Source organism: Cydia fagiglandana, chromosome 11 (assembly GCF_963556715.1).
Source record: "Cydia fagiglandana chromosome 11, ilCydFagi1.1, whole genome shotgun sequence".
Classification (NCBI taxonomy): domain Eukaryota; kingdom Metazoa; phylum Arthropoda; class Insecta; order Lepidoptera; family Tortricidae; genus Cydia; species Cydia fagiglandana.
The window spans coordinates 17,377,661-17,404,211 of record NC_085942.1 but is presented as its reverse complement, the minus strand read 5'-3'; the positions used below and the strand labels follow the sequence as shown (position 1 = coordinate 17,404,211).

At 40.0% G+C, this 26,551-nt stretch overlaps 2 protein-coding genes across 2 annotated transcripts; both read left to right on the top strand.

Annotated features, from left to right (window-relative positions):
* Nucleotides 1-478: 478 nt before the first annotated feature.
* On the top strand, nt 479-15,779 carry LOC134669113 (THO complex subunit 1). Its single transcript, XM_063526648.1, has 10 exons — nt 479-636; nt 711-1,385; nt 2,029-2,285; nt 2,630-2,802; nt 4,922-5,045; nt 5,336-5,421; nt 7,992-8,155; nt 14,095-14,181; nt 14,710-14,790; nt 15,234-15,779. Exons 1-10 carry the CDS (start codon nt 592-594, stop codon nt 15,543-15,545), a joined length of 2,004 nt encoding a protein of 667 aa, XP_063382718.1. The 5' UTR covers nt 479-591; the 3' UTR covers nt 15,546-15,779.
* Nucleotides 15,780-16,147: 368 nt separating this feature from the next.
* LOC134669114 (uncharacterized) lies at nt 16,148-17,994 on the top strand. Its single transcript, XM_063526649.1, has one exon. It carries the CDS (start codon nt 16,774-16,776, stop codon nt 17,764-17,766), a length of 993 nt encoding a protein of 330 aa, XP_063382719.1. The 5' UTR covers nt 16,148-16,773; the 3' UTR covers nt 17,767-17,994.
* Nucleotides 17,995-26,551: the final 8,557 nt, after the last annotated feature.

Genomic DNA, 26,551 nt, shown 5'->3' with positions numbered 1-26,551 from the left:
CACTAAGTTGGCATCCCTGTTTGACAGATAACCATAACCCATAGATATAACTTGGTCAAGCAGATCTTGTCAGTAGAAAAAGGCGGCAAATTTGAAAAATGTAGGCGCGATGGGTTATCGTCCCATAGAAAATTTGAATTTCGCGCCTTTTTTTACTGACAAGATTTGCTTGACCAGCTATATATGAATTCCATCCCAAATTTTCACTTTTCACGAAATGTTAAGTGGTATCCAGACGGGATGATCGAATCGACCGATTTGATCTGAGCGGCTACCGCGAAAACCGAAATTCGCAAATTGCGGGATCTTTCCCTTTTACTCCAATGAAGGTGTAATTAGAGTGACAGAGAAAAATCCCCGCAATTTGCTGCAGCTCGCTTAGACGTAATCTTTAAGTATAATATATCTATGCGGAATTCCGACGCGTGAGTCCATTATTACTTTATCTGTTGAATTGTGTTTTTTTTTTATAGTTGAGGAGGACACCGGCGGTGGTGATGCGTTGTGTTTTGTGTTGGTTTTGCTAGGATTTAAATGAAAGAAGCTCTAATTATACGGTTATTCTAAAAGCAAATCTCCATTATCTTCACAATGTCGGAGAAAATGGGATTCGAGACGTTACGAGCGAAGTACAAAGTATGTAAGATTTTAACCTTTAATTTGCTATTTGACCGTTTGCATTTTTTTGTAAAATTTGATTACTCTTTCAGGATGTACTCTCAAAAGCCTTCAGCACTAATAACATTGACTTGCTTGACTCGTTCTCTAAGAACATTAACGAGTCAGATAGAAAAGCCGCCATGGACCAAGCATTTCGAGATAAACTTCTGGAGCTTCTTATCGAAGACGCGGAAACTCTTGAAAGCTATGTGAGCTTCTGCATAGAATCGTGCCGAAGACACATGGTCACTCCCACAATGCCCGTAGTGCTTCTCGGCGATATATTCGACGCTCTAACCTTAAACAAATGTGAAAAGATGTTCACCTATGTTGAAAATGGTGTAAACATTTGGAAAGAAGAGTTATTCTTTGTCGCTTGCAAGAATAATCTATTAAGAATGTGCAATGATTTGCTCAGGCGTTTATCTAGATCTCAGAACACAGTGTTTTGTGGAAGAATTCTTTTGTTTTTGGCCAAGTTTTTCCCTTTCTCCGAGCGCTCCGGTTTGAACATAGTTTCAGAATTCAATTTGGAGAATATAACGGAATTCGGCGGAGACAACACAAGCACTCTAAAAGACTCTTTGGATGAGGAAATGATGGTGGAAGAGAAGACTAAACTCAATATAGACTACAACCTTTATTGTAGGTTTTGGAGTCTACAGGACTTTTTCAGGAATCCAAATACATGTTATAACAAGATACAGTGGAAAACTTTTGTTGCTGTAAGTATTTACTAAAATATAGCTTCACAATATTTCATTTACAAACATGTGGAATTAGAATTTATTTTTATTTCTTAAAGGGTGGTGAACCATATAATTACCATAATTAAAAAAAGTTCAGCTATTTTCTGGTTACACCATAACTAACCCTAAAATTAAATGTGCATTTTTTGTTTAAAATAATGGGTAAATCAGTTTGTTTTCATTTTTATAGAATAAAATAAAGCAAAAACTATTAAAAATGTACATTTATTATAGTTTTATACTTAGTAGCACAAAATAAATGTCCGTGACAAATGTAACATAATATTAGTCAAGCACTCTAGACCAGGGTTAAGCCCAGGGCCAGTTTAATACATAGTATTTAAGTAGGTACTAGTTTTTACATAACTTACTGTCTTTTACTCCAGAATGAAAGCTTAACTAAATCAACATAACCCTGAACATAACTTAACCATATTAACTCACATTATAGACGGGTCTAACGCGAATTATTAATTAAATATAATTCGCGTAATTCGGGTAATTGAATATAATTCGCGTTAGACCCGTCTATCATGTGAGTTAATATGTATTCAAAACGCGAAAGTTTAAAATATTATATAACTTAACCGGTTTTTAACAACAATACTTTTATTTCCAGCATTCTGGCAGTGTCCTTTCCGCCTTCTCCTCCTACAAGCTAGAAGCCATAGAGCTCCAGAAATCCAAGATGAACCGTCTGAAGCCCGTCACCGACGATGACATGCACGGCACCAAGGAACAGCACTATTTCGCCAAGTTCCTCACCAACCAGAAACTGTTGGAGCTACAGCTGTCGGACTCGAATTTTAGGAGATGTGTGCTTATACAGTTCTTGATACTGTTCCAGTATTTGTCTTCGAGTGTTAAGTTTAAGATGTAAGTATAGACTACTATGCATCTCTTGCCAATACCTTTAAAACAAGTTGCATCTAGGGGGCTGTCCATAAATTACGTCGATTTTTGACCCGCCCTAAAACAATCATCTTCGAGTGACCCCTTTTCCTCCTACGTCATGCTTGCATCATCCGATGTCCAGGACCCCCCCCCAAATTTTAAACGACGTAATGTATGAATAGCCCCTAGGTATTTATATGTATTTACTTAACTATACTGACATCATATGGTGCCCCTGGGTAACTGAACTAATTTTGTCATGTCTGTCTGTTTACTTTTAATGTGATGTTCTTTTGTCCACATTATAATTATTTAGATATTTTCAGGGAAACTCAAGAGCTAAAGAAGGACCAGACAGATTGGGTAAAGGAAACCACAGCCCTCATATACCGGCTGCTAGGAGAGACTCCGCCGGACGGACAGCAGTTTGCTGAGTGCGTACAGCACATACTGAAGCGGGAGGAGCATTGGAACGCTTGGAAGAATGATGGTTGTCCTGGTAAATGAAATAAAGATAAAGATAAAGATAAAAAATAGTTTATTCAAGTAGGCATATTACAATGCGCTTATGAACGTCAAATAAACCTTTACCGGCTCCAACCGTACACCTCTGCCCCGAGAAGATTTCAATCCCCCTCAATTGGAGGAGGGTATCCCAATATGGGACCGGCAACAAACTCGGCGGGACACATCTTTTCAAAACATTATTACATCTTATAATTAACATGCATTACGAGTAATTAAGAAAAATACAATTTAAATTACTATAGAATTCATGCAATTATACTCAGTGAGTACATAACTTTATAGAATTTGATATAAAAAAAATAAACATATATGTACATGAAATCACAAATACGTAGCTCTTTCAGAAAACATATCAAATCTTACAAAAGGAAAAGAAATTAAAATCAATAAAAGAAATGAGAATACATATTATATGAATCTGACTGATTGTTATGAGATGCTTTCATACAATTTGATGTGCTTTCTTACCTGAGCTGAGTCACCTTTAACTCTACACATAATACAATATTTTTAATTGCTACTTGTCGTTATTACAGTTTCTGGTTTGGACCATGCATGTTTGTCTGTCAAGTAGTCCTCGACTCTGTAATAAGCCTTCAACATCAATGACTTTTTTAAGTAATTCTTAAGAGCTGGAAAGGGTAATCTTAAAGCATCCTCAGGTAACTTGTTATAAAAATGAATGCATTGCCCAACGAATGACTTCTGTACTTTACGAACACGAAACTTTCTGATAGCAAGCTTATTTTTATTTCTAGTATTATAGTTATGGACATCAGAATTCTTAGTGAAGGAGTCTAGATTCTTAAAAACATAAATAATACTATCATATATGTATTGGGAAGCTACAGTTAAAATATTAATTTCTTTAAAAAGTTCTCTTAATGATTCACGCACCCTTAAATTATATATAGAACGAATGGCTCTCTTTTGTAAGACAAATATAGTCTGTATGTCAGCTGCTTTGCCCCAAACCAGAATACCATATGACATTACACTATGAAAATAACTATAATAAACAAGGCGAGCTGTCTCAACATTAGTCAATTGTCTAATTCTCCTCACAGCGTAAGCGGCCGAACTTAATTTGTTTGCTAGTGTTCTTATATGAGGACTCCATTGTAGATTTTTGTCCAATGTTAAACCAAGAAACAGTGCTTTATCTACCATCTCTAAGCATTCATTATTCAAAAGTATCTTAGTATCGACTGGTTTAACATTCGGCAAAGAAAATCGAATGCATTTAGTTTTCTTAGCATTAAGAAGCAAATTGTTCATAGTAAACCAGTTTAGTACATTAACGAGTGTGCTGTTAATTACACTGTAATCGGTAGATTTACGATCAACCTTAAAAAGTAATGATGTGTCATCAGCAAAAAGAACAATTTCACAAAGATTTTCTACTACACATGGCAAATCATTTATATAAACCAAAAACAGGAATGGACCCAAAATAGAACCTTGTGGCACTCCTAATTGGACTACAGTACCGCTAGACCGGGTTTTGTTTACAACAACTGTTTGTGTTCTGTTGCTAAGGTAAGAAGACATAAACACATATGTAACAAATAATACAAAAGTAACAAATAAAATAAAGTCACCAAATTGTCATTTGATTTCACACTACTACACAGCTCTGTGATCTGTCTCGGCAAGTGAATCAATGATTTAATAAAGTACAGCTAGATTTATGAACACTAGCATACATAGAATAAACTAAACTTTCATTTTATGAGTGACACTCGTATCAGTATAAAGTCGGATCCACCATTTCATTGGTTAATGTGATGTTACACACATAGACATTTTTATTCACTCATTCATTGATTTGTGACATGCAATAAATTATTCTATTCTATTCAATTCGTGCCAGCTCTTGTGTAACGATCTGTACATCTCTACGCTAGCCGCGGCAGCATGTAATGTGACTTGCTTAAGAGGGCCTAGTAAAAGTGGAAAAATGTTTCAAGACGTACCGTCAAGCGTTGACCGCCTAAGACGTCAATTCACATAACAATCTCGCTTTTGTACTAAAATAGTAAGTGATCTCAGTGATCAGTTATTGACGTCGGTATATGTCCGTCTCGCAGAGTTCCAGAAGCCTAAACCCCCAGCTGCGGGTGAAGAGGAAATTCGCAAGAGCAAAGTCCGGAGACGTCCAGTTGGTGACATCATCAAGGAATACGAGGGGCAACAGAAGTGCTATTTGGGGAAGTAAGTTGTTTGTTTCATAAAGGCCAGCCAGTCACACCCAGTGCGTGTGCGTAGACGTGCAAGTGTGACTTGTAATATATAGATTCTTATGAGAGACGGCACACCGGTTGCGAGACGTGTGCATGCGCGGCTGTAACATTTTAGCGCACGCGCTCGTGCACGTTTACGCATACGCAGCCGATGTGGCATGGCCTTAAAAGTCCCTTGCTTTCACTAGATAGAAATCGTGGGATTCCACAATATGACCATATTATTAGTGGATATTAGTGAAGGTTTGTTTATGTTGGCAGCAATGATCTGACGAAGCTGTGGAACCTGTGTCCGGATAATCTTTCCGCCTGCCGCACTAAAGAACGGGACTTCATGCCTTCACTACGTAAGTATTCACAATTTCAGTATCATCTAGTTTAGCCCGGGAAGATGAATTCACTTGGCACAGATGTAATATACGTAAAGCTAAGCTAATTGAGCCCGTTAGACATCCGCCACCCCCTGGCAGGCAGGCAGGGGGGGCAGTCAAAGTAATTTGTAATGGATTCAAGCTTTGAACTCCTTTTTAACCCCCTTAGAGGATGAATTTTTAAAAACGCTGAAATTACTTTTCTTGTATTCTAATAATATGCGTATATAAAAAGTTTCAAGCCCCACACTCGAAAAAAATGTTGATCTCCATACAAATTTTCAACCCCTATTTCACCACCTTAGGGGATAAATTTTCAAAAACGCTGAAATTAGTTTTCTTGTATTTTAATAATATATCTTTTAACGAAGTTTGAAATTCCTAGCTTAAAATAAAACATGAACTCCATATAAACTTTCGTCCCCTTCCCCCTTAGAGGATGAATTTTTAAAAACGCTGAAATTACTTTTCTTGTATTCTAATAATATGCGTATATAAAAAGTTTCAAGCCCCACACTCGAAAAAAATGTTGATCTCCATACAAATTTTCAACCCCTATTTCACCACCTTAGGGGATAAATTTTCAAAAACGCTGAAATTAGTTTTCTTGTATTTTAATAATATATCTTTTAACGAAGTTTGAAATTCCTAGCTTAAAATAAAACATGAACTCCATATAAACTTTCGTCCCCTTTTTAACCCCCTTAGGGGTTGAATTTTTCAGAATCGCTTCTTATCTCTTGTACACATTATAAATGTAATCTGGTGTGCAAATTTCAACTTTCTATAGTTCGTTTTTTTTAGCGTGTAGCTTTGGATGCCCCCCTGCTTACCCACCAGGGGGTGGCGTTTGGCTACCGGGCTGGATTGGCTTAGCTTTACGTATACTACATCTGTGCCAAGTGAATTCATCCGATACCAAAATTTGCACGTCCCATACATTGGGTTGGGTGACACTGCTTACCTCACTAGCTGATAACAAAACAAATGTAATTTTGAATTGTCTGAATAGACAATTTTCTTGTGTATGGTATGGAGTTATGACTTAGAAGCTCACGATCTAACTTCAAAATTTATATTTTATTTTGTGCTATAGTAGTCCTGGTTGTTAGCCGCGTAAGCTGAAGGCGCGGGTTCGATTCCCGCCTCGGCCACTTGGTTACGTTTTCTCTATAGTTTTTTTTTTAGCATTAGAATGAAGGTAAGCGATTCGACAAGTTTTTTAATTAAAAAACGCTTTTTAAAAATCAATAACTATATTAACTATTACTAATGAAAGCGGACGAATATAAATGATCGTATTAGATTCATAATTGTTACATATTTGCCGTGATTTATTTTTAAAAAGTGTATTTCAATTAAAAGACCTTAAGATTGTTTACCTTTTTTCTCATGCTAAAAAAACCGGTCAAGTGCGAGTCGGACTCACGTTCCAAGGGTTCCGTACATTACTCAATTTTTAACAATGTATTTTTTATATGTGAAACGCGAGTGAATTGCCTTTAAAAAACCCGTAGGGGTCGGATCAAAAACTAAGTAATTAGTCCAACTCACACTTGACTACATATTTCTAATAGGTTTTCCTGTCATCTATAGGTAAAGATCTATTTTATGTATTTTTTACAAAATTTTAGACCGAGTAGTTTCAGAGATAAAGGGGGGGGGGGGAATGGTCATTTTTTGCCTATTTTCTTGAATTACTTTTTAACTGTTTATTATAAAATTATAAAAATAATATATTTGTGATTCTCATATTGAGCTTATTCATTTGATATGTAACACGATATAATTTGAAAAACTTTATTTTTTAATTATCTCATTTACCCCCCAAAAGTGGCCCCCATGTTTAAAATTAATTTGTTTACGTTACATGTCCGTCTTTGGGTCACAAACTTACATATGTGTACCAAATTTCAACTTAATTGGTCCGGTAGTTTCGGAGAAAACAGGCTGTGATAGACGGACAGACAGACAGACAGACGCACGAGTGATCCTATAAGGGTTCCGTTTTTTCCTTTTGAGGTACGGAACCCTAAAAACGAACTATAGTGTAGGCTATCTATTTCAGCTTATAAAGACATCTCAGTCAGGGATGTACCGACTAGTCGCCGTCGGCGATTAGTCGGCAAAAATGGCCGATTAGTCGGCACTTTATAAGTGACAGAGAAACAGAGCAAAAAGAAATAAACAGCAAATATTTACTATAAGCTTTTCACCTACTTTACTCAAATTCCTATTTAGGGTGCTTACGAAAACTTTTGTTCGAATTATTGACCGCTCGGTCGCTTTCTTGTCCGATTGTCCGGTCGTCGTATGAAATACATCCTTAGGATTTTTTTTATTTCAATTTTCAGTGTTTCTATTTATAATATGACGAATAGCGCGACGAAAGGTGTTTTTATGAGCATCCGAACCGAACTTAGACGAAACTAATGATCCGGCCGACTAGTCATCCGAGCGCCGATTAGTCGGCTAGTCGGCCAAATCAATAGTCGGTACATCACTAATCTCTGTTTATTTTGAGGCCATCGTTATTGTTACCGCAGACAGTTACATGGCGACCGCGCTAGAGCCGGGCGTGGGCGCGCGGCGGACAGCGGACGGCGCGTGGGGCTGGCGCGCCCTGCGCTTGCTAGCGAGACGCTCGCCGCACTTCTTCATACACACCAACACACCCATAGGCCGCTTACCCGACTACCTGGCCGACATGGTGAGACATCATGTTGATATTCTTTGATATCAGCCAAGATATTGAAGTAGAGAGTTATTGTCATGGTAAATGTCCGGGTTACGGCAGAGCAGCGCAAAGGGGTCCAGCGTTTAGGTTGCACGTAAATAATAGATTATCGCGTTAACAAATACAATTTTTATTAATATCAAAGAAAAGCAGTACACATGTCAGTGAATGAAAATTAGTAAGTAAAATATAGAACACGTCAATGTTATTCTAACCATATAGTACGTAAGTAAAGCGGCCAGCACGAAACCTTGCTTTTGATATGAACCTCAATACACCTCCTCAAAAGCAAAGTTAGTTGTTTAACATATGGCCAATATTAATAAGATATATTAGTGAGATAATATAAAACGTAATACGTTAAGATCAAACAAAAATAAATGAGAATTCTAACCAAATGTACAATATCTGTTAAAAGGGTTTGAGACCCAGACCAATAATACATTTGTTATGCTTTATGCTGGGTAGTGCTTTTGTCAACACATCTGCGAGCATTGATTCCGTAGGTACATGTCCCAGAACGATACTTTTGTTATCTTTTAAAGTCCCCCGTATGAAATGGTACTTTATATCAATATGTTTGCTTCTACCATGAAACACAGGATCTTGGGCAAGAAACATAGCAGATCGACTATCGGTATTTATAGAGATATCAGCATACCTTGGTAAACCGAGCTCAGTCAGTAAACTTTGGAGATATAGACCTTCTTTTAGAGCCTCCGCGAGGCTAACATATTCAGCTTCACAGCTTGAAGTCGCTACTGTTCTCTGCTTTTTTGAAGACCAAGAAATGCTAGCCCCTCCTAGAATGAAAGAGTACCCTGAATAAGATTTCCTATCTATTGGGCAACTTCCCCAATCTGCATCGCAGTATGCCTGAATTGACTTACCGGTCTTGTGGTAAATAAGACCATAGTTTGCCGTTCCCTTAAGGTATCGTAAAACTCTTTTAGCAGCCTTCCAGTGGCTCGAATCGGGATTATTTACGAACTGAGCAAGCTTAATCACCGTATTCGTAATATCGGGCCTAGTCGCTACCGATAAATACATGAGTGATCCTATAAGCTCGCGGTACGGCCATTTTTCTTTAACTTCGCCCTCAATTACCTTGTTAGGCATACTTATAGATAACTCGCTTGGAGTTTTGCAAGCATTACAATTAGATAAATTGAATTTTTCCAACAAAGTCTTGACATAGTCTTCTTGTGACAACACAATGCCATTGTTATGTCTCCTAATGTCAATTCCCAAAAAGTATTTAACCTGGCCATAGTCTTTAAGGTCGAACTCATTTCTCAACTCATTCTTAAATTGTATAATGTGGTTTTCATTTTCTGATGCGATCAGTACGTCGTCAACAAAAACTAGGACAAATAAATGTTCGCCTTCGTGCTTCCTCATATAAAGACACGGTTCGTTGAGGCTTTGTAATAATCCCATGTCTTTTAACTTCTTGTCAAATCGTTTATTCCATTGTCGGCCTGCCTGCTTTAATCCATATAAAGATTTCTGTAATAGACATGCGTCGCCACCTGCTTCCAAATCTTGAAGCATTTGTTTCGCGTTCTTCACCACCATAGGATCTTCATTATTATCATACACCAGTTTTAGCAAACATTCTTTTAACAATCGAGGAATACGCATATATATTTCCTCTTCAAGGTAACCGTTCAAATAAGCAGTGTTTATATCCAGTTGGTGAATCTCTAGGTCCATTTCTGCAGCTAGGGCCATCATAAGTCGTACTGTTTCTAGTCTGGCAACGGGTGCAAAAGTTTTATCGTAATCTACTCCAAACCGTTGACTAAATCCTTGCGCCACTAGTCTGGCTTTCTTCTTGCTAGTCTTATCTACATTAACTTTAGTGGTCAATACATATTTGCATCCAACGACATTTGTATTTGGTGGCCTTTTGACGATAGTCCAGGTCCCTTTATGTACGAGACTTCTTATTTCAGAGAGTATTGCGTGCTCCCATTCGAATCGTTCTTCACTACGCAGGGCATTATCTAAAGATATTCCCATTGCTACACCTGTAAACTCAATACAATCTCTGTATTCTTCAGTAACATCCTTTTCGTCGACCATGCAGTCACTGTATTCTTCTGCTACATCCTTTTCATCTACCATGCAGTCCCTGTATTCTTCAGTAGTGTTCTCTTCCTCAAATTCCCTATTACATTCTTCTACTTCAATATAATTGTAGATTTTTCTTGGTCGTCCTGGTTGTCCGGTGTGCAAGAATTTTGGTCTACCAGGTCCTCTTTTCAATGTAACTTTGCGCACTTCATCCGATCTCTCCTGTTCCTCTTCCTGTTCTCTCTCAACAGTTTCTGCCACAGGTGGCGAATCCTCATCTGACTCTATAATATCTTGTGCATCAGTTTCAAGTTCTTGTTCTCTTTCCACATTATTTGTCGTAATCGGCATGTTCACATCTTCTGTGTCTTTAGAGAGGGCAATTTCAACTTTTCCTTGTTTTTCATCTATATTGTTTGCATCTTGAGTCTTTACAGCATCTGTAGGAAGAAAAGCGTCAATTTCAAGAATGTCTTTCTCATCTCTTAACAACATGCTCCCAGTGAGCACATTTTCATTGAATTTGATGTCCCTTGAAACAACAAATTTTCTTTCTTGTGGCACCCATACTCTGAAGGATTTATTGGTCTTTGGATAGCCAGTGAATACTCCAGGTATCCCGCGGGCATCAAATTTGTCTTTATTAGGGTTTTTATTCAGAAAATGAACCTTCTCCCCAAACTTCCGTAGATAGTGGATCTTTACCGGTTTCTGAGTCCATTTCTCATATGGTATGTCACCTCCTAGACTAGATGTCGGGCAGCGATTCCTAATATAACATGCCGTATCGATAGCTTCGGCCCAAAAACCTGTGGACAACTCGCTATTTAAGAGCATACATCTGGCCATCTCAATCAGAGTACGATTCATTTTTTCCGCTATTCCATTTTGTTGTGGCGTACGTGGCACAGTTAGCCTCCTCTGTATCCCTTCTTGCTTTAAATAATCATTGAATTCCAAATTACAATACTCAAGGCCGTTATCTGATTGAAAATATTTGATCTTCAATCCCGTATAGTTTTCAGCATAACTTTTGTAGAGTTTAAAGGCTTCCAAAGCTTTGCTTTTATTCTTTAAAAAATATACTTCGCACCAACGTGAGCAGTCGTCGATGAAAGTGATAAAATATTTAGCACCAGATTTCGCTTCACATCTCATGGGCCCTACTATGTCAGAATAAACAATGTGCAGTCTCTCATCACATGGACCGCTTGAGTCAGAAAACGGTAATGCAGACAACTTACCTCTTGCACAAATATCACAATCACGTAGTACATTCATATGAATCAAACTTTGACTCACCTCATGACCAGTTTTCTGCAACAATTTAGTAACATCTTTGGCATTTAGATGTCCTAAGCGTTCATGCCAAAGTCGAAGATCTATCTTGCAATCCGCAACTGCGTTTGCAGATTCACATTCTTGTAGACAATATAAGTTACCTCTACGGTTAGCAATCAACCTAACATTGCCACTTTTGTCCAATACCTTGGCTATATCACGTGTGAAATATACATCATAGCCATTATCCGTAACTTTTGCCACCGACATTAAGTTAGTTCTCAAATCTGGCACATACAAGGTGTCTTTAAATTCAATAGGTTGTGCTGAACTCTCTGTCAATGCCGATAGTCTAACTAAGCCCTTACCTTGAACCTCCGCGCTCGTGTTAGTAGCCAACTTTAGTTTACCATTGTATTGTTTAAGTGTAGCTCCAAATAAGTGAACGTCATTGCAAAGATGGGACGTGCACCCGGAATCAAGCACCCACTGTTGTTTAAGGTCATCAACAATGTTGCATTCCTGTATACCTGAAACGTTTAAAGACATTAGTCCCTCATCCACAACATTACTATATTGTCTAGGTTTTGGGTTTGTTTCCCGACAATCCGCGGCTTTATGGCCGACTCGATTACAACGATAGCAATTCATTACTCTTCTTTCATATCCATCGTTCTTGTCATTCCCCGAGTGGTCCTGTGGTCGTGATGTCCCTTGCTCTCCTTTAGTATTAACTTTCCGATTATTCCAAGTTCTCCTTTTTTCACGTACATACATTACATCACTTTCGGCTGTATTTACTTTCCTAGACTCATATTCCTCTAAAATCTTTACCTTGAGAACCTCTGGTTTCGGTAATTCATCTCTGCTTTCAATGGCACAGCGAAAATTTGTAAAACTAGATGGCAAGGTATATAATAACATGATAGATAAAAGATCATCGTGAATCTTCACCTCCATTGCCTCCAATTTGTCCACAGCGTCAAAAAATGTGCCAATTTCTTCGCGAAAATCTCCGGATTCATTAATTTTATGTAACAATAGTCGTTTTAACAACATTGCTTTCCTAGCGGGCCCACGAGAGGCGTAAATAGATTCTAGTCGTAACCATACCTCCCTCGATGTTTTGCAGTCTCTGACGTGGCGTAGTTCTGATGAACTAATGCATAATATTAAGTCAGATTTTGCTTTGGCGTCTTCTGTTAACCACTTTTCTAGAGCGTCCGCTTTAGTTGCGGCTTCCGAAGCGTTCGCGTCCGCTGCAGGTGCGGCTGGTTTAGTTACCTTACCGTTAGTGTACTTCCACAAGTCATTTTTTATGAGAACGGCTTCTGCTTGCAGCTTCCAACTGTCGTAGTTCTCCTTGGATAAAGCATCAATACGTACATGTGTGCTCATTTTATTACACTTCTAGTAGTCGTAATAAAATTTAAAATCGTCGTCACTTAATCACTTTTTGCAACCTACCCCTGGGCCCATAACCATTGTCCGGGTTACGGCAGAGCAGCGCAAAGGGGTCCAGCGTTTAGGTTGCACGTAAATAATAGATTATCGCGTTAACAAATACAATTTTTATTAATATCAAAGAAAAGCAGTACACATGTCAGTGAATGAAAATTAGTAAGTAAAATATAGAACACGTCAATGTTATTCTAACCATAGTACGTAAGTAAAGCGGCCAGCACGAAACCTTGCTTTTGATATGAACCTCAATAGTAAATGTAGCTACAGTTCATTTACTGCCATCTTTCGTCACGAATTAAAAACTTTTAGAACGCCATTTGACTTTGAGTTTTAATATTAACGCCATCTACTCGAGCGTAGGCTGAAGGTTATGGCGCCATCGCTTGAAAACGTTGGACCATACCTTTGGCCTATAGTCGATTAGAGTAGATGGCGTTAATATTAATATTTAACAAGTTAACACATATCAGTGAAAGAATAAGAATCAAAGTCAAATGGCGTTCTAACAGTTTTATCATCTGTCGAAAGATGGCAGTAAATTTACAGTGGCTACATAATTTACTTTGACCCAATCCGTCTCTATAGACTCTTTTCTCTTTGATATCAGTAAGATAATTTGTTCTAGTAGAGTTTAACCAAGAGAATTTAGTATTGAGGCGTATTTTCAAAGTAAATTTTGTAGTCACAGTTAATTTACTGCCATCTTTCAACACAAAATAAAAACTTTTAGAACGCCATTGGACGATCCTTATTCTTTCACTGTGTGTTAAAATTGTTAATTGGTGTCGCCATCTACCCGAATATAAGCCAAAAATATGGCACCATCTTTTCGAGCATAATTTTTTCTTGATTTGCAGAGGCACATTTTTTTCTTACCTTACCTATCTAATCTTACTTATACGCAGTACACCATGATTATAAAAAAAGTTAAACTATACTGGGTCAAGCAGATCTTGTCTCTAGAAAAAGGCGGCAAATTTGAAAAATGTAGGCGCGAAAGGATATCGTTCCATAGAAAATTTGAATTTCGCACCTTTATCTACTGACAAGATTTGCTTGACCATCTATATATTATATGTAATTTGTAGGTGAAACGTGTGACGCGTGACGCCGCCTTAGCAGAGTCCAGTAGCAACGGAGACGCCGCTAGCGCCATCAAGCAGGAACTCAAACAGGTACAGATGTACCCCTTATTCATAAACGTTTACTAAAGTTGACATGCCGATACTAATTGTTGGTCCCTTTCCATCGTACCATACGTCGGAAAGGGACAAACGATTATTATCGGCTTGTCAACTTTAGTAGGCGTTTATGAATAAGGGGGGTAGTGCATAATCCTTTACCATCGTATTTTCACGGAAACGCACGAAGGTAATGCGTTATGCTATTTCAATCTAAGTCAGTACAAAAAGTACTGAGGTTGACTGAAATAGCATGACAAATACGAACGTTTCGCGAAACGCTTTTCTTTAAGTTTTGTAGTGCTCTGAGAGGTTGATTATTATTTCACAAAAAACAAGCAAGTAAGTGTCGCACCTCGCATAACGGAGGGTTCTGTACCTTCGTACACATACAACAAGAACGCGTCTTCGAGAACTCTTTTGAGTGGCGGAAGAAAGGGGAGGCCGTTGCCCAGCAGTGGGACAAAATAGGCTGTTAAAAAAAAAGATGTCTCTAAAGTGGTCCGTTTGATTTGTTGTCAGGAGCCCACTGAAGAGGAGGGCGGCGAAGAACAGATGGAAGAGGTGGTGATCAAAGAAGAGGACAATAATGATATGGAGCAGGTGAGCTTTTCACATGAATCTAGTATATAACTGGATCTGGCATGAAAGGTGACCGAACAGGAACCGACCAAAAATGAAACTAAAAAAATTCCATACTATTGTTGCCATGTTTAAGGGTGGTATTTCACTTGTCCAATTTTGTCTTACATTTCGCTTAATGGAGAGAGTGAGACGCAATGACATTGCATGGATGGAATACCACTCTAAGGGCCAGTTGCACCAACCACATTTGACAGACTGATCAACGTCAGCCGGCGCGCCCCGGCGCATTACTATGAAACTTTCCATACATAAAAATTTAGGGAACTCTTTAACGATACGAACAGTTTGGTGCAACCGACCCGCAGTCTTTTACTTCAAAAGTGAGACAGTTAGGAAGGAAGTGGCGCCCTCAATAATTTTCTACAATTTCTTGTCGGACTATAACTTATCTATTCCCCCAGGTGCCCGACTCGACCAACGACGAGGACGACGACAAGGCGGCCCGCACCCGCGTCACCATGCTCACTCCCGCGCAGATGGACGCGCTCTGCCCCGCGCTGGGCGACTGGAAGAAACTCGCCGCCAAGCTCGGCTTTAAGCCCGACGAGATACAGTACTTTGAAACTGAGAACGCCACGGACTTGCTTAGAGCTAAGAACATGCTTCAATTGTGGTGTGATGATGATGAGGACGCGTCGGTTGAGAACTTACTTTATATTATGGAGGGGCTTGGGATGGCCGAGGCGTGTGAGGCGCTTAGAAACGCTAAATGATAAGTGATTGAATAATAAACGTATATTATGGAGGGGCTTGGGATGGCCGAGGCGTGCGAGGCCCTTAGGAACACTAAGTGATAAGTGATTGAGTAATAATCGTATATTATGGAGGGGCTTGGGATGGCCGAGGCGTGCGAGGCACTTAGGAACGCTAAGTGATAAGTGATTGAGTAATAAACGTATATTATGGAGGGGCTTGGGATGGCCGAGGCGTGTGAGGCACTTAGGAACGCTAAGTGATTGAATAATAAACATATATTATGGAGGGGCTTGGGATGGGCGAGGCGTGCAAGGCACCTAGGAACGCTAAGTGATAAAGTGATAAGTGATTGAGTAATAAAAGTGTGTAAGAAGTTTTCTAAGTTTGTTATAAAAAGTGGCAATACTGTAGTGTCGTCCCGTTTACTTATATAAATTGTTTTGAAAGGGTATTGCCACTTTTTAATTTCTACTCTTTTTGTTAGACTATAAGTTGACTAATCGCTGGCCCAATATTACAGGGTTCTATGTTACATTATCAAGATAGTTGAAATTCGACTTAATGTCACTGTGACAATGTTCAAATTTCAGTTCGATTAAAGTGAAACATAGAACCCTGTAATATTGGACCAGCGCAATGTCTCCCGGTTCTGCTGAAGGTGTAGGCGACTCCAGCAGACTAGACTCGCCTACCTGCGTTAGTCCTGCGCAGTCGAGCGCCGTCAGCGGGGATGAAGGAGGCCTGGGGGCCGAGTCGACCGGGGGTCGGGGTCAGTTACCCCCGCGAGGCAATATGCCCTTTTCGGTCCGGATTTCAAGCGAAACGGTTGCCCTGTAGCTAGCCACTGCAGGGAAATGGGGGGTTTTATACTTTATCGTGGACGTAGACGACCTCAGTTTTGGTACCAATAAGATTAGTATTTTCATAGTCGACATCTAGCATCGAGTAGTCTAATGCTCAACGACATAAGACTTTCCGGTTGGTGCTACATCTATTGCCACTTGACAGTACTACTACTTAAAGTACTGATAATTCCGCTACTCGATATTAGATGTCCACTATGAAAACACTAATCTTTTTGGTACCAAAACTGATGTATGGAGTGAGCACTCTTGTCTTACTATATTTCTCTATGACCACGGCATAAGTGTAAAAACGCCCAATGGACACGCGTCCCGTATGGATGAGGTGATACGGTCCGCAGGCGAGATGTGGGGAGGGTGTAGGTAACACCGGGGCTCTGCCATGCTGACGGGGCAAGGGCGTGTGGAACCCCCGGGGAAAATCGGATCGTTTTCCCCAGCCATGCGTCTGCAGCTCCCGATGTCGCGCATGAGTCCCAACTCAACACATCTATACCTCTTGGGTAGTCCTGGTGTCAATGCGACATCCCCAAAGGTGCGGGCTCCGTGGAGGGTGGGAAGCTCGAGAGGTGAATTATCAAGAAAACAAAATATGGATGAACACAGATCCCAAAACCCAGAACCAGAAAGAAAGAGAGGAGAGAAGAGAGTGGTTTCTGCAGAAGCGACGACATTAAATATGGACGCTGGCGAGGGTGAGAATGCAAAACGCATTCTCACGGAAACAGAGTTACTCAGCAGACAAAAAAACAGAGCCAAGCGTTTGGCCACCTTGTTCGCGGTAATGACAAATCCCTTTACTGCATTGACAGTAGAGCAAGCGGAGCATATTAAGAATGCTCTCGAAAGCTGTATTTTGAAGCTCGCTGAGCGCGTTCAGACCGAAGACACGTACTGGCCTTCGTTCTCGGGACCACCAGGCTATAGCGAAGGTGTGCTCAAGTTACGCTGCGAGGGAATGAAAGACGTGGAATGGGTACAGAACGCTTTAGCCACTATAAACTCACCAATCCCGGGCACTAAACTAGTAATTAAACGCCAAAGGGACATCCCAAGAAGACTAAAATCTGCAGTTCTTATACCTTCTTGCACAGACGATACCGAAACGATCCACAACTTTCTGATTTCTCAGAACGAGTGGTATAAGATCAGCAAGTGGGCTCTGTACAAAGTCGAACGGACCGAGGAGCCTCCAGGTACCTTTTTAGATATTGGTATCCCATTTGATGAGATAGCAACGGTAATGGCAAGGGAGCGTAGGCTCTTGTATAAAGAAAGCGTCGGTTATATCCGCTTTTATGGAAAAGGGGCTACGCTGAAGGATATGCCACCACCAGCATTGTATACACCAGTTGTCTCTGACGCGACGACTTAGAGCCACCCTACCTAGCGTCTCCCGACGTCTTGTCAACTATGGCTGCTGCTCGACGCAACGTCGACGCAACTGCGTAGCGACGCCGTATTCCATAGCGCTGACTAGACGCTGACGCTCAAAAGACGCTAGAGTGGGGTTGCCCTTAACATCGCAGAGAAGCTTGTCGAGGTTTACGAGGCCTTTTGGAACGCTAAGTGTCAAAACTATGTAATTTTTATTTTATTAAGCAATAAATATTTGAATGAAACATTTTGGATTTTATATTTCTATTAGATATATTAGATATTCAATTTTTTACCAGTTGAGACAAATCATTTTAAAAAGTTATGATGAATTAGTCAAGGTAATCAAACGACCTAGTGCTCTACAGCGCTGTTCGATGGATAACATATTGAACGTTTTGGGACAGTGACGTTTAGAAACAACTGATCTTCGGGACTTTTATTTGTTCGTAGGTACGTTATCTTTGATACTACTTTTGGACAGCAGGCACTGAAATTAATGTATCATCTATTTCTGAAAAGTGTTTCAGTCCGCAGTCTTCAAATCTACTTCTCGAAGATTCTTAAAACGCCTGAAATTTATGGAATGATATCTTAACTGCTGTATAAATTTATCGCGGCTAGAAATTCCTCCCGCCCATAAACATTTTTGCCAGATTTACAGAACTATTCAAGCCGCTCCGAAATTATACCATGCACGCATTTCCTCATCGCTGACTCACGGTGCTCCCAAAACGGATTATGGCGTACCAATTTCAAACAAAACATTGTTAGCGGATACCCACCTTTATGTAAAGGCGTTACAGTGTAGAGCTTTCAGGTTAGAGCGGGAGGAACGACCAGTTAAAGTTGAGCCATCACACCTCCCACGTTCAGTGATATCGGAGACGATAACCGTAGGGGCGCGGTTTGGCCGCTGGTTCAACGCTCGCTGGCCGCTCGTGGTGTTTACAGAATCGCGGAATAGTGTTGCACCGAATTAGTCCGAATGCGTCAATGGCGGGCGCGCGGCGCGGCGCGCGCGCGTTCGTATCCCGAATTATCGATACCGATTTTTACGATTCGACGCGGTATTTTTATATTAAATATGTTGGGAGTGACGTGACAGGAGTGAAGGATTTTTAAGAATTTTTTTTTGTAAGTTTGATTTTTTTTGCTTTGAAATCGCTTATCCTGCATGTGATAATTTCCTGTTGGTGTTAAAAAGTTTAGTGTAGCATCAAAATATAGGTAGGTACTAAACCATCCTAAAGTTCCAGACCTTGTCAATTACTCCATATTCCCTCCGTTGTCCGTAGTGAAAAATTTCTAACGCGTAAAGAGTGTTGTTATAGTCTTCTTTTTTTGCAAGTATGTGCAGTTTTCATTAGGTATCTAGATTTTCAAAGTTAATAACGAATTTTATTCAAATAGTGTAGCCCAGTTGAGACTCATATAATTAATTAAATTAATTTTCTATCATGTCTTTACGCCTCGAATATAATTGAAATATTTGAAATCAAAAATTTTAAATATTTGCGAAGCTCACCAAATATGAAAAATATATACAAATAAATATATGAAACCAAAAACATTAAGGTGATATTGCCTCTAGCTGTAGAAGAAGCGAACATTTGCTTTTACCCCAATGTTATTTTTAAAATGTAAGGATCAAACCGTGGCATGCCAAGCCGTAAACTTTTATGACGAACGATATATGATCTTTAAATATAGTATGTTGGTACAAAACATAAATTTAGCTCTCATATTCATGAATAAACTGTATGAAGTGGTTAGCAACTAAGTGTTACATTAAAGCATATTTCTTAGATCTTAAGTGCATTATGAAGCGTGAACGAAAATACCGCGGTTTTGGAATACATAGAGCTGAGATTATGTAGACTTTAGGTTTTAATGTCTATCTTGTTTCCGGTAGGTGAGATTAAAATAAAATATCTTCCGTGACTTATTTTAAATTTTAGATACATACTATAAGTTATTATTATTATTAGGTTTAACACCGGTAGTGATCACCGACTTGTTAGAGGCTCTCTGAATATCAATTATAAGCTCGAACGTGTCCGTTTGATGAAGTCCAGGCTCCGACCTAGCCTGCTCCAAACCATGGTAGGATCTGAAGCATTCCAGTCAAACCTGGAGAACCGATTCGCTGCCGTGGAAAGCACAAATGCCGTTGATATAAACCAGACCCTCAAAAATGTGGTTGGAATCCTCAGGGATGAAGGTACGAGATTTTGCGAAGTACAGCGTAAAGCCGGGAGGTCGAAGCTTTCGGAGGAAACCCTCAGGGTTATGAAGGTACGACGGGAAGACCCACCTGCCACTTCGTCACAGCGACGGGCTCTAAACAAGAGGATTGGCAAACTAGTACGACGTGACCTCCGGTGCGCCAATACACGCTTCATTGAGCAAGCGATTGAGCAGAATCGGGGGTCAAAAGTTTTTGTCCAGTCCCTTGGAAGAAGCCACCTGACGAAGCTGACCACAACCGGTGGGGCTGTTGTATCGTCCCGGTCGGGGATTCTCTCTGAAATCGAATCCTTCTATGGCCAGCTATACGCTTCGCATGCATCTCAACCAGATTCCGAAAATGAGGATTCGAGAGCCACATTAATCCGCCACTTTACCGAAGACTTGCCAGAAATCAGCACTGACGAAATCGAGATGGCCCTCAGACAGCTTAAAAATGGAAGAGCCCCAGGCGAGGACGGCGTCACAACTGAGCTTCTGAAAGCGGGAGGCAAACCTGCACTGAAGGAGCTCCAGAACATCTTTAACGCCGTTCTCTTCGATGGGAGAACTCCAGAGGTGTGGAGTAGGAGTGTTGTCGTGCTGTTCTTCAAAAAGGGAAATAAGTCCCTATTGAAGAACTACCGACCTATTTCGCTCCTAAGCCACATCTACAAGCTGTTTTCGAGGGTCATCACGAACCGCCTAGCACGAAGACTCGACGAATTTCAGCCACCGGAGCAGGCCGGATTTCGAGGAGGATACGGCACCATAGACCACATCTTCACAGTGCGGCAGATCATACAGAAGACTGAAGAGTATAATCGGCCCCTGTGCTTAGCATTTGTGGACTATGAGAAAGCCTTTGACTCCATTGAAATCTGGGCTGTTCTGGATTCCCTGCAGCGATGCCAAGTCGACTGGCGATATATCCAAGTGTTGAGATGTCTGTACAACGCAGCTACCATGGCCGTCCAAGTCCAAAACCAGCAGACTAAGCCTATCCCCATGCATCGTGGTGTGAGACAAGGGGATGTGATATCCCCCAAATTGTTCACAAATGCTTTGGAGGATATGTTTAAAACGCTCGACTGGAAGGAACATGGTATTAACATTAATGGCGAATACATCTCACACTTGCGATTTGCCGACGACATCGTTATAATGGCTGAGACGTTGCAGGATTTAGAGCATATGCTGACCGGTCTAGCTGATTCTTCTCAACGCATAGGTCTCCGGATGAATTTGGACAAAACGAAAGTTATGTTCAACGAACGTGTTGCTCCGGGACCTATTGCAGTACAAGGGGCTGTTCTCGAGGTTGTTCAGGAATACGTCTACCTCGGGCAAATACTGCAGTTAGGACGGAACAACTTCGAGAAAGAGTCGAATAGAAGGATACAGCTGGGCTGGGCAGCATATGGGAAGCTGCGTCGAGTCTTCACGTCGTCAATCCCACAGAGTCTGAAGACAAAAGTCTTCAATCAGTGCGTCCTGCCCGTGATGACATACGGAGCCGAAACGTGGACACTCACGGTAGGACTGGTTCATAAATTCAAAGTCGCTCAGCGAGCTATGGAAAGGGCTATGCTCGGAGTCTCTCTGAGGGATCGTATTCGAAATGAAGTCATCCGTCAGAGAACTAAAGTCGTCGACATAGCCCACCGGATTAGCAAGCTGAAGTGGCAGTGGGCCGGTCATATTAGCCGTAGAACCGATAACCGTTGGGGTAGACGAGTTCTCGAGTGGAGACCGCGCATCGGAAAGCGTAGCGTAGGACGCCCTCAGACTAGATGGAGCGATGACCTTCGCAAGGCGGCTGGCAAGAGCTGGATCAGAGTTGCCGCAAATCGTGCTCAATGGCGTGCAATAGGAGAGGCCTATGTCCAGCAGTGGACGAGAGTAGGCTGATGATGATGATGATGATGATAAGTTATTAAGTGGTTATTAAGTTAATAACTAGAGACTGATGACCCCTCATTCAAACTCATTGTTGAGTTTTGCGCTATGATGCTGTATTTTTATTAAATAAATAAATATAAAAATAAAAATAATATTAAAATGCTAATAAATTACAATGACAATTAAGACTTAACATTAGGTTGTTTTTAGGGTTCCGTACCCAAAGGGTAAAAACGGGATCCTATTACTAAGACGCCGCTGTCCGACGGTCCGTCTGTCACCAGGCTGTATCTGATGAACCGTGATAGCTAGGCAGTTGAAATTTTCACAGATGATGTATTTCTGTTATTTGATAAAATACACAAACCAAATCTTGGCAAAGTTGAAACGAGACAATAAAAAAAATCCGACGGTGAAATTGTTCGTCCGTGTTATCATTTAGTCAAGGTTTTGAATGCTTTGAGTTAGCACTCTTTGGTTTGCAGAGGGGTTACCGCGAAAACCGAAATTCGCAAATTGCGGGGATCTTTCTCTTTTACTCCAATGAAGGCGTAATTAGTGACAGAGAAAAATGCCCCCAATTTGCGAACTTCGATGTTCGCGGATATAGGCCAGTAACGATGCGACGAACGATAAACTATCATCGTGACTGTGTAACGCGTCTGATAACGTATTTACTGCGGCATCGTGACTGAAAGCCAGGTCGCCATCGAGATATTGGACGAGAGCGATTGCTACGGGAATTCGAAGGTAATTTCAAAGATACCTGACGCCAAGACACTGCACAGACATTGCATGAATTAATTCCTCTTCGGACGAACAATACCATCACAGGACGTCCAGACATGAGTACCTTGATGAGTAGGTACCCAGTTCATCCTCACGCTATCGACGTAGGTATTTTTTAGTGTTCCGTACACAACTTTGTTCACGGAACACTTATGGGATCACTTCGGTTTTTTTTTTCTTTTTAGCAGGCTGTTCCACTGGTGGGCAATATTAGCTTCCTACCAACCAGTTTTTCTAGTCCTCCCAATTAAGAGATAAGAGATCTTTATTTGCATACCATAGTACAGATGTTATATAACGGGTTGGCTTAAAGTAATGAGAATTTTCGTTTTCGGAAATATAAAAAAAGACAATAGCTATGGGTTTTCGAAATTTTACAATGACAAACAAGAGCATATTTTAAATTACAAGAAAACATTATATATACAGGCTGTCCCAGAATTCGACGTCAAGCCGTAAACGGATGATAGACCAAGTCATAACAGTTATCATAAAAATACAAAAAAAAATCCAACTCATGTTCTTTAAAAATTATGGTCCATTTAAAAATTCACAAAAAAATCCACACCCTGTAAATTTATGATAACTGTTATGACTTGGTCTATCATCCGTTTACGGCTTGACGTCGATTTCTGGGACACCCTGTACAATAACGTCTCCCATATCCGATTTCTCATAACTGTGTTCAAACCCTCTGCGTCATGCTTTGGACAACGTTTTATTCACATTCCATAACTGTTTTATTGCCGTTAATTTTAATTATTTCGGCATATTACCTTGTTATCTATATCATGCCATCATTCACAATTGCTAACTGGTGGTTAACAATTTCATAGTATTGGTTATTATTACTACTGACTTATACTTAGGTTCGATATTATAATACTTATTATACATTTTCTAAATTGCACTTTTAAGTTTAACAATTATGTGCACTTTTAAGTACCAATCTCTGCTAAAGTCTTGCTCAACCCCTCCTCCTCTCGATCCTCCTTTTGAGTTGTGTTGTCACTTAGTGGCGATCGGAATCAACACCCACAACTTAAACGAATGAGTGACAGAAAGACGAAAAAGAATGACAGAAAATATTCGCTCCATTGATACGCAGCGCAGTCACACTGCATTTTGTCTGGCTCGATCGATTTGTAATGCAGAGAAGGGGTACATACATGAATTCTGAATGCAAATCTCATCTTGTTGTGATGCATGAGTAATGAGTATTGCTACGATAAGTTATCCTGTTATCCTTTACCAGGGTCGTAGCTAGGGTAGGGTTGCCATACGTCCCGGTACGCCGGGACATGTCCTGGTTTGAAGCATGATGTCCCGGTGTCCCGGCCTATAAGCTAATTGTCCCGGTTTATAAAGCATAGTTATTTAGTAGGGGGCATTGAGACAGACAGACGGCCGGACGGTCAACAAAGTGATCCTATATGGGCTCCGCTTTTTTCCTTTTGAAGTACGAAATCCTAAAAATCTACCTACTATTAATTCGAAAAAATTTCGCGCTCGCTTCGCTCGCGTTTTCATTTAGGTACCTACATTGTTTGTGACAGTTAAGTTGAAATTTGGTACACATATATTATGTCAATCTATAACCCGAAGACGGACATGTAACGTAAATAAAATGAATTTTAAACATAGGGGGCACTTCTTGGGGGGTAAATGAGACAGTTAATAAACAAAGTTTTGCAAACTATATGGTGTTATATATCAAGTGATAGAGCTGTGGGAATCTCAAATATATTTTATTAATAATTTTAAGATTAATAGTTTAGAAGTAATTTAAGTAAATAGACAAAAAAATTACCACTTCCCCTCTTTATCTCCGAAACTACTAAAATTAAAAAAAAATACAAGATAGTTCCTTACCTATAGATAACAGAAAAACCTATTAGAAATATGCAGTCAAGCGTGCGTCGGACTTATTACTTAGTTTTTGATCGTCCCTTACGGGTCTTTTTTAAACATTTCACTCACGTTTCACATCAAAATATACATTGTTGAAAATTGTGTAATGTACGGAACCCTTGGAAGGCGAGTCCGACTCGCACTTGACCGGTTTTCTTTAAATGTCCCGGTCTGAACCCCCACACTTATGGCAACCCTAAGCTAGGGGGGCTTTATGGGGCAATGCCCTACCTTAAGAAATACCATCGAATTTGATTAATATTAGATATTGCGCCCTACCTGTAATTACGGCTCGGCTGCCCTATTAAATTCAACTGTATTAGCCACGGCCCTGTCAATACATCCAGTGTGTACATGAATTTTTCCCCAACCTCGGCAAGTCCAATAAGTAACACACATATACGTAGATACGTATTTCGAAATTTTATTGCACTTCAGCCTGTTTTGGAGCCCGCTTTCCGATATTTGTTTCGTAACTTCGCATCAGGGATGTTGCGAATATTCGCATCCGCGGAACATCCGCATTATTTAATTTCAACATCCGCATCCGCATAAAATCGATGCGGAGCATCCGCATGATGCGGATGTCGACCAAGTCGGTAACAGGCGCCGGCGGCGTAAGTGCTAGGTAATTTCGTCATTATATATGTATAAGAAATCGCCTAGATCACGAAAAGTCGGCCAATTTACTGTTTATTAACAAAAACGCACCTATATTCTTGCTCAAATACTAAACGTTTCGTTTTTTTTAAAATAAAAAATGCTAAAAATGTAATATTTGCACGTTTTTTAAGTACCAAATCTTGACATCCGCATCCGCAGATGTGACGCTTTAAATATCCGCATCAACAAATCTGCATCCGCAACATCCCTGCTTCGCATACCTAATTTGCGAAGTACCTACTCTTTGGTTTGGTGAGACAAAATGCCACCTTGGTTAATTTAGTTATGGGTTATGGATAACATAGGTAGTTAACTAGCCACTTTGACTAATATGTAGTTTATAAGGGAAACTTTCAGGTACCAAAAGGAATTATTATTACGCGTGTTTGTTCAACAATGATCTAACATATTAACTATCAATACAAAATATGGGAAAATATAGGAGTTGGAAATGTTGTAGGGTATTCTCAAAATACATTGGTTTATTGTGTTTATATTTTCACACTTCCTTATGCAGATGCATAACAATTAACCCGTTTCGTTTTAACGGTTTAACATAACTCTCTTATTAGTTCAGGTCTTTGATGTCGTTCCTGGATTGTTTAGTACTACTTGGTTATATTCGCATGTGAGTTAGTGTGGTGTTAACCTGTTTGTTGCTTTATAGTAAGTACTTCGGTTCGTCTTTGTTAAGCGTATAAACTTGTGCACAGGACACTGGCTGCGTGTGTGTGACGTGCGCGTGCGGCGTTGTAATATACGGATCCTTATGAGAGACGGCACACCGCTTGCGTGACGTGTGCGTGTGCGGCTTCAACATTTTAACGTACGCGCACGTGCACGTCACGCACACGCAAGTCGGTGTGCACAGGCCTGCAACCATCGAGGGCGAAGTCTTACATCGAAAATCATTATAAGAATAAGTAATAAGAATAATATTTATTTCTTTAACATTATCCAAAATTATAACATTCATAATACACTTAAATAGAACTTAACTAATGTAAATATACAAATATGTTTTTTAAAAAGTAAACAATGATGTTTACTTAACATTAAATATAAAATCTTCTATGCAAGCAATATTTGTATCTGGCTCGAACATATTTTACATCAATACCTAAACTAAGTATATAATACTTGTATCTTAGGTATTTCGTGTTAGTAGGCCAATTTAGTGTAACTTATTGGGCAAAAACAATAAAGATTATATTAAGTAGTACGTGACAAAAACGTATGTGTTATATACCGCCCTCTATCGCTCTTGTGTATTGGATAGAGAGGCAGAT

Coding starts and splice junctions, on each gene's coding strand:
- LOC134669113 (XM_063526648.1), top strand. CDS start 592: ATGTCGGAGAAAATGGGATTCGAGACGTTACGAGCGAAGTACAAA. Junction 637..710: donor CGTTACGAGCGAAGTACAAA/GTATGTAAGATT, acceptor TTACTCTTTCAG/GATGTACTCTCAAAAGCCTT. Junction 8,156..14,094: donor CCGACTACCTGGCCGACATG/GTGAGACATCAT, acceptor TGTAATTTGTAG/GTGAAACGTGTGACGCGTGA.
- LOC134669114 (XM_063526649.1), top strand. CDS start 16,774: ATGCTGACGGGGCAAGGGCGTGTGGAACCCCCGGGGAAAATCGGATCG.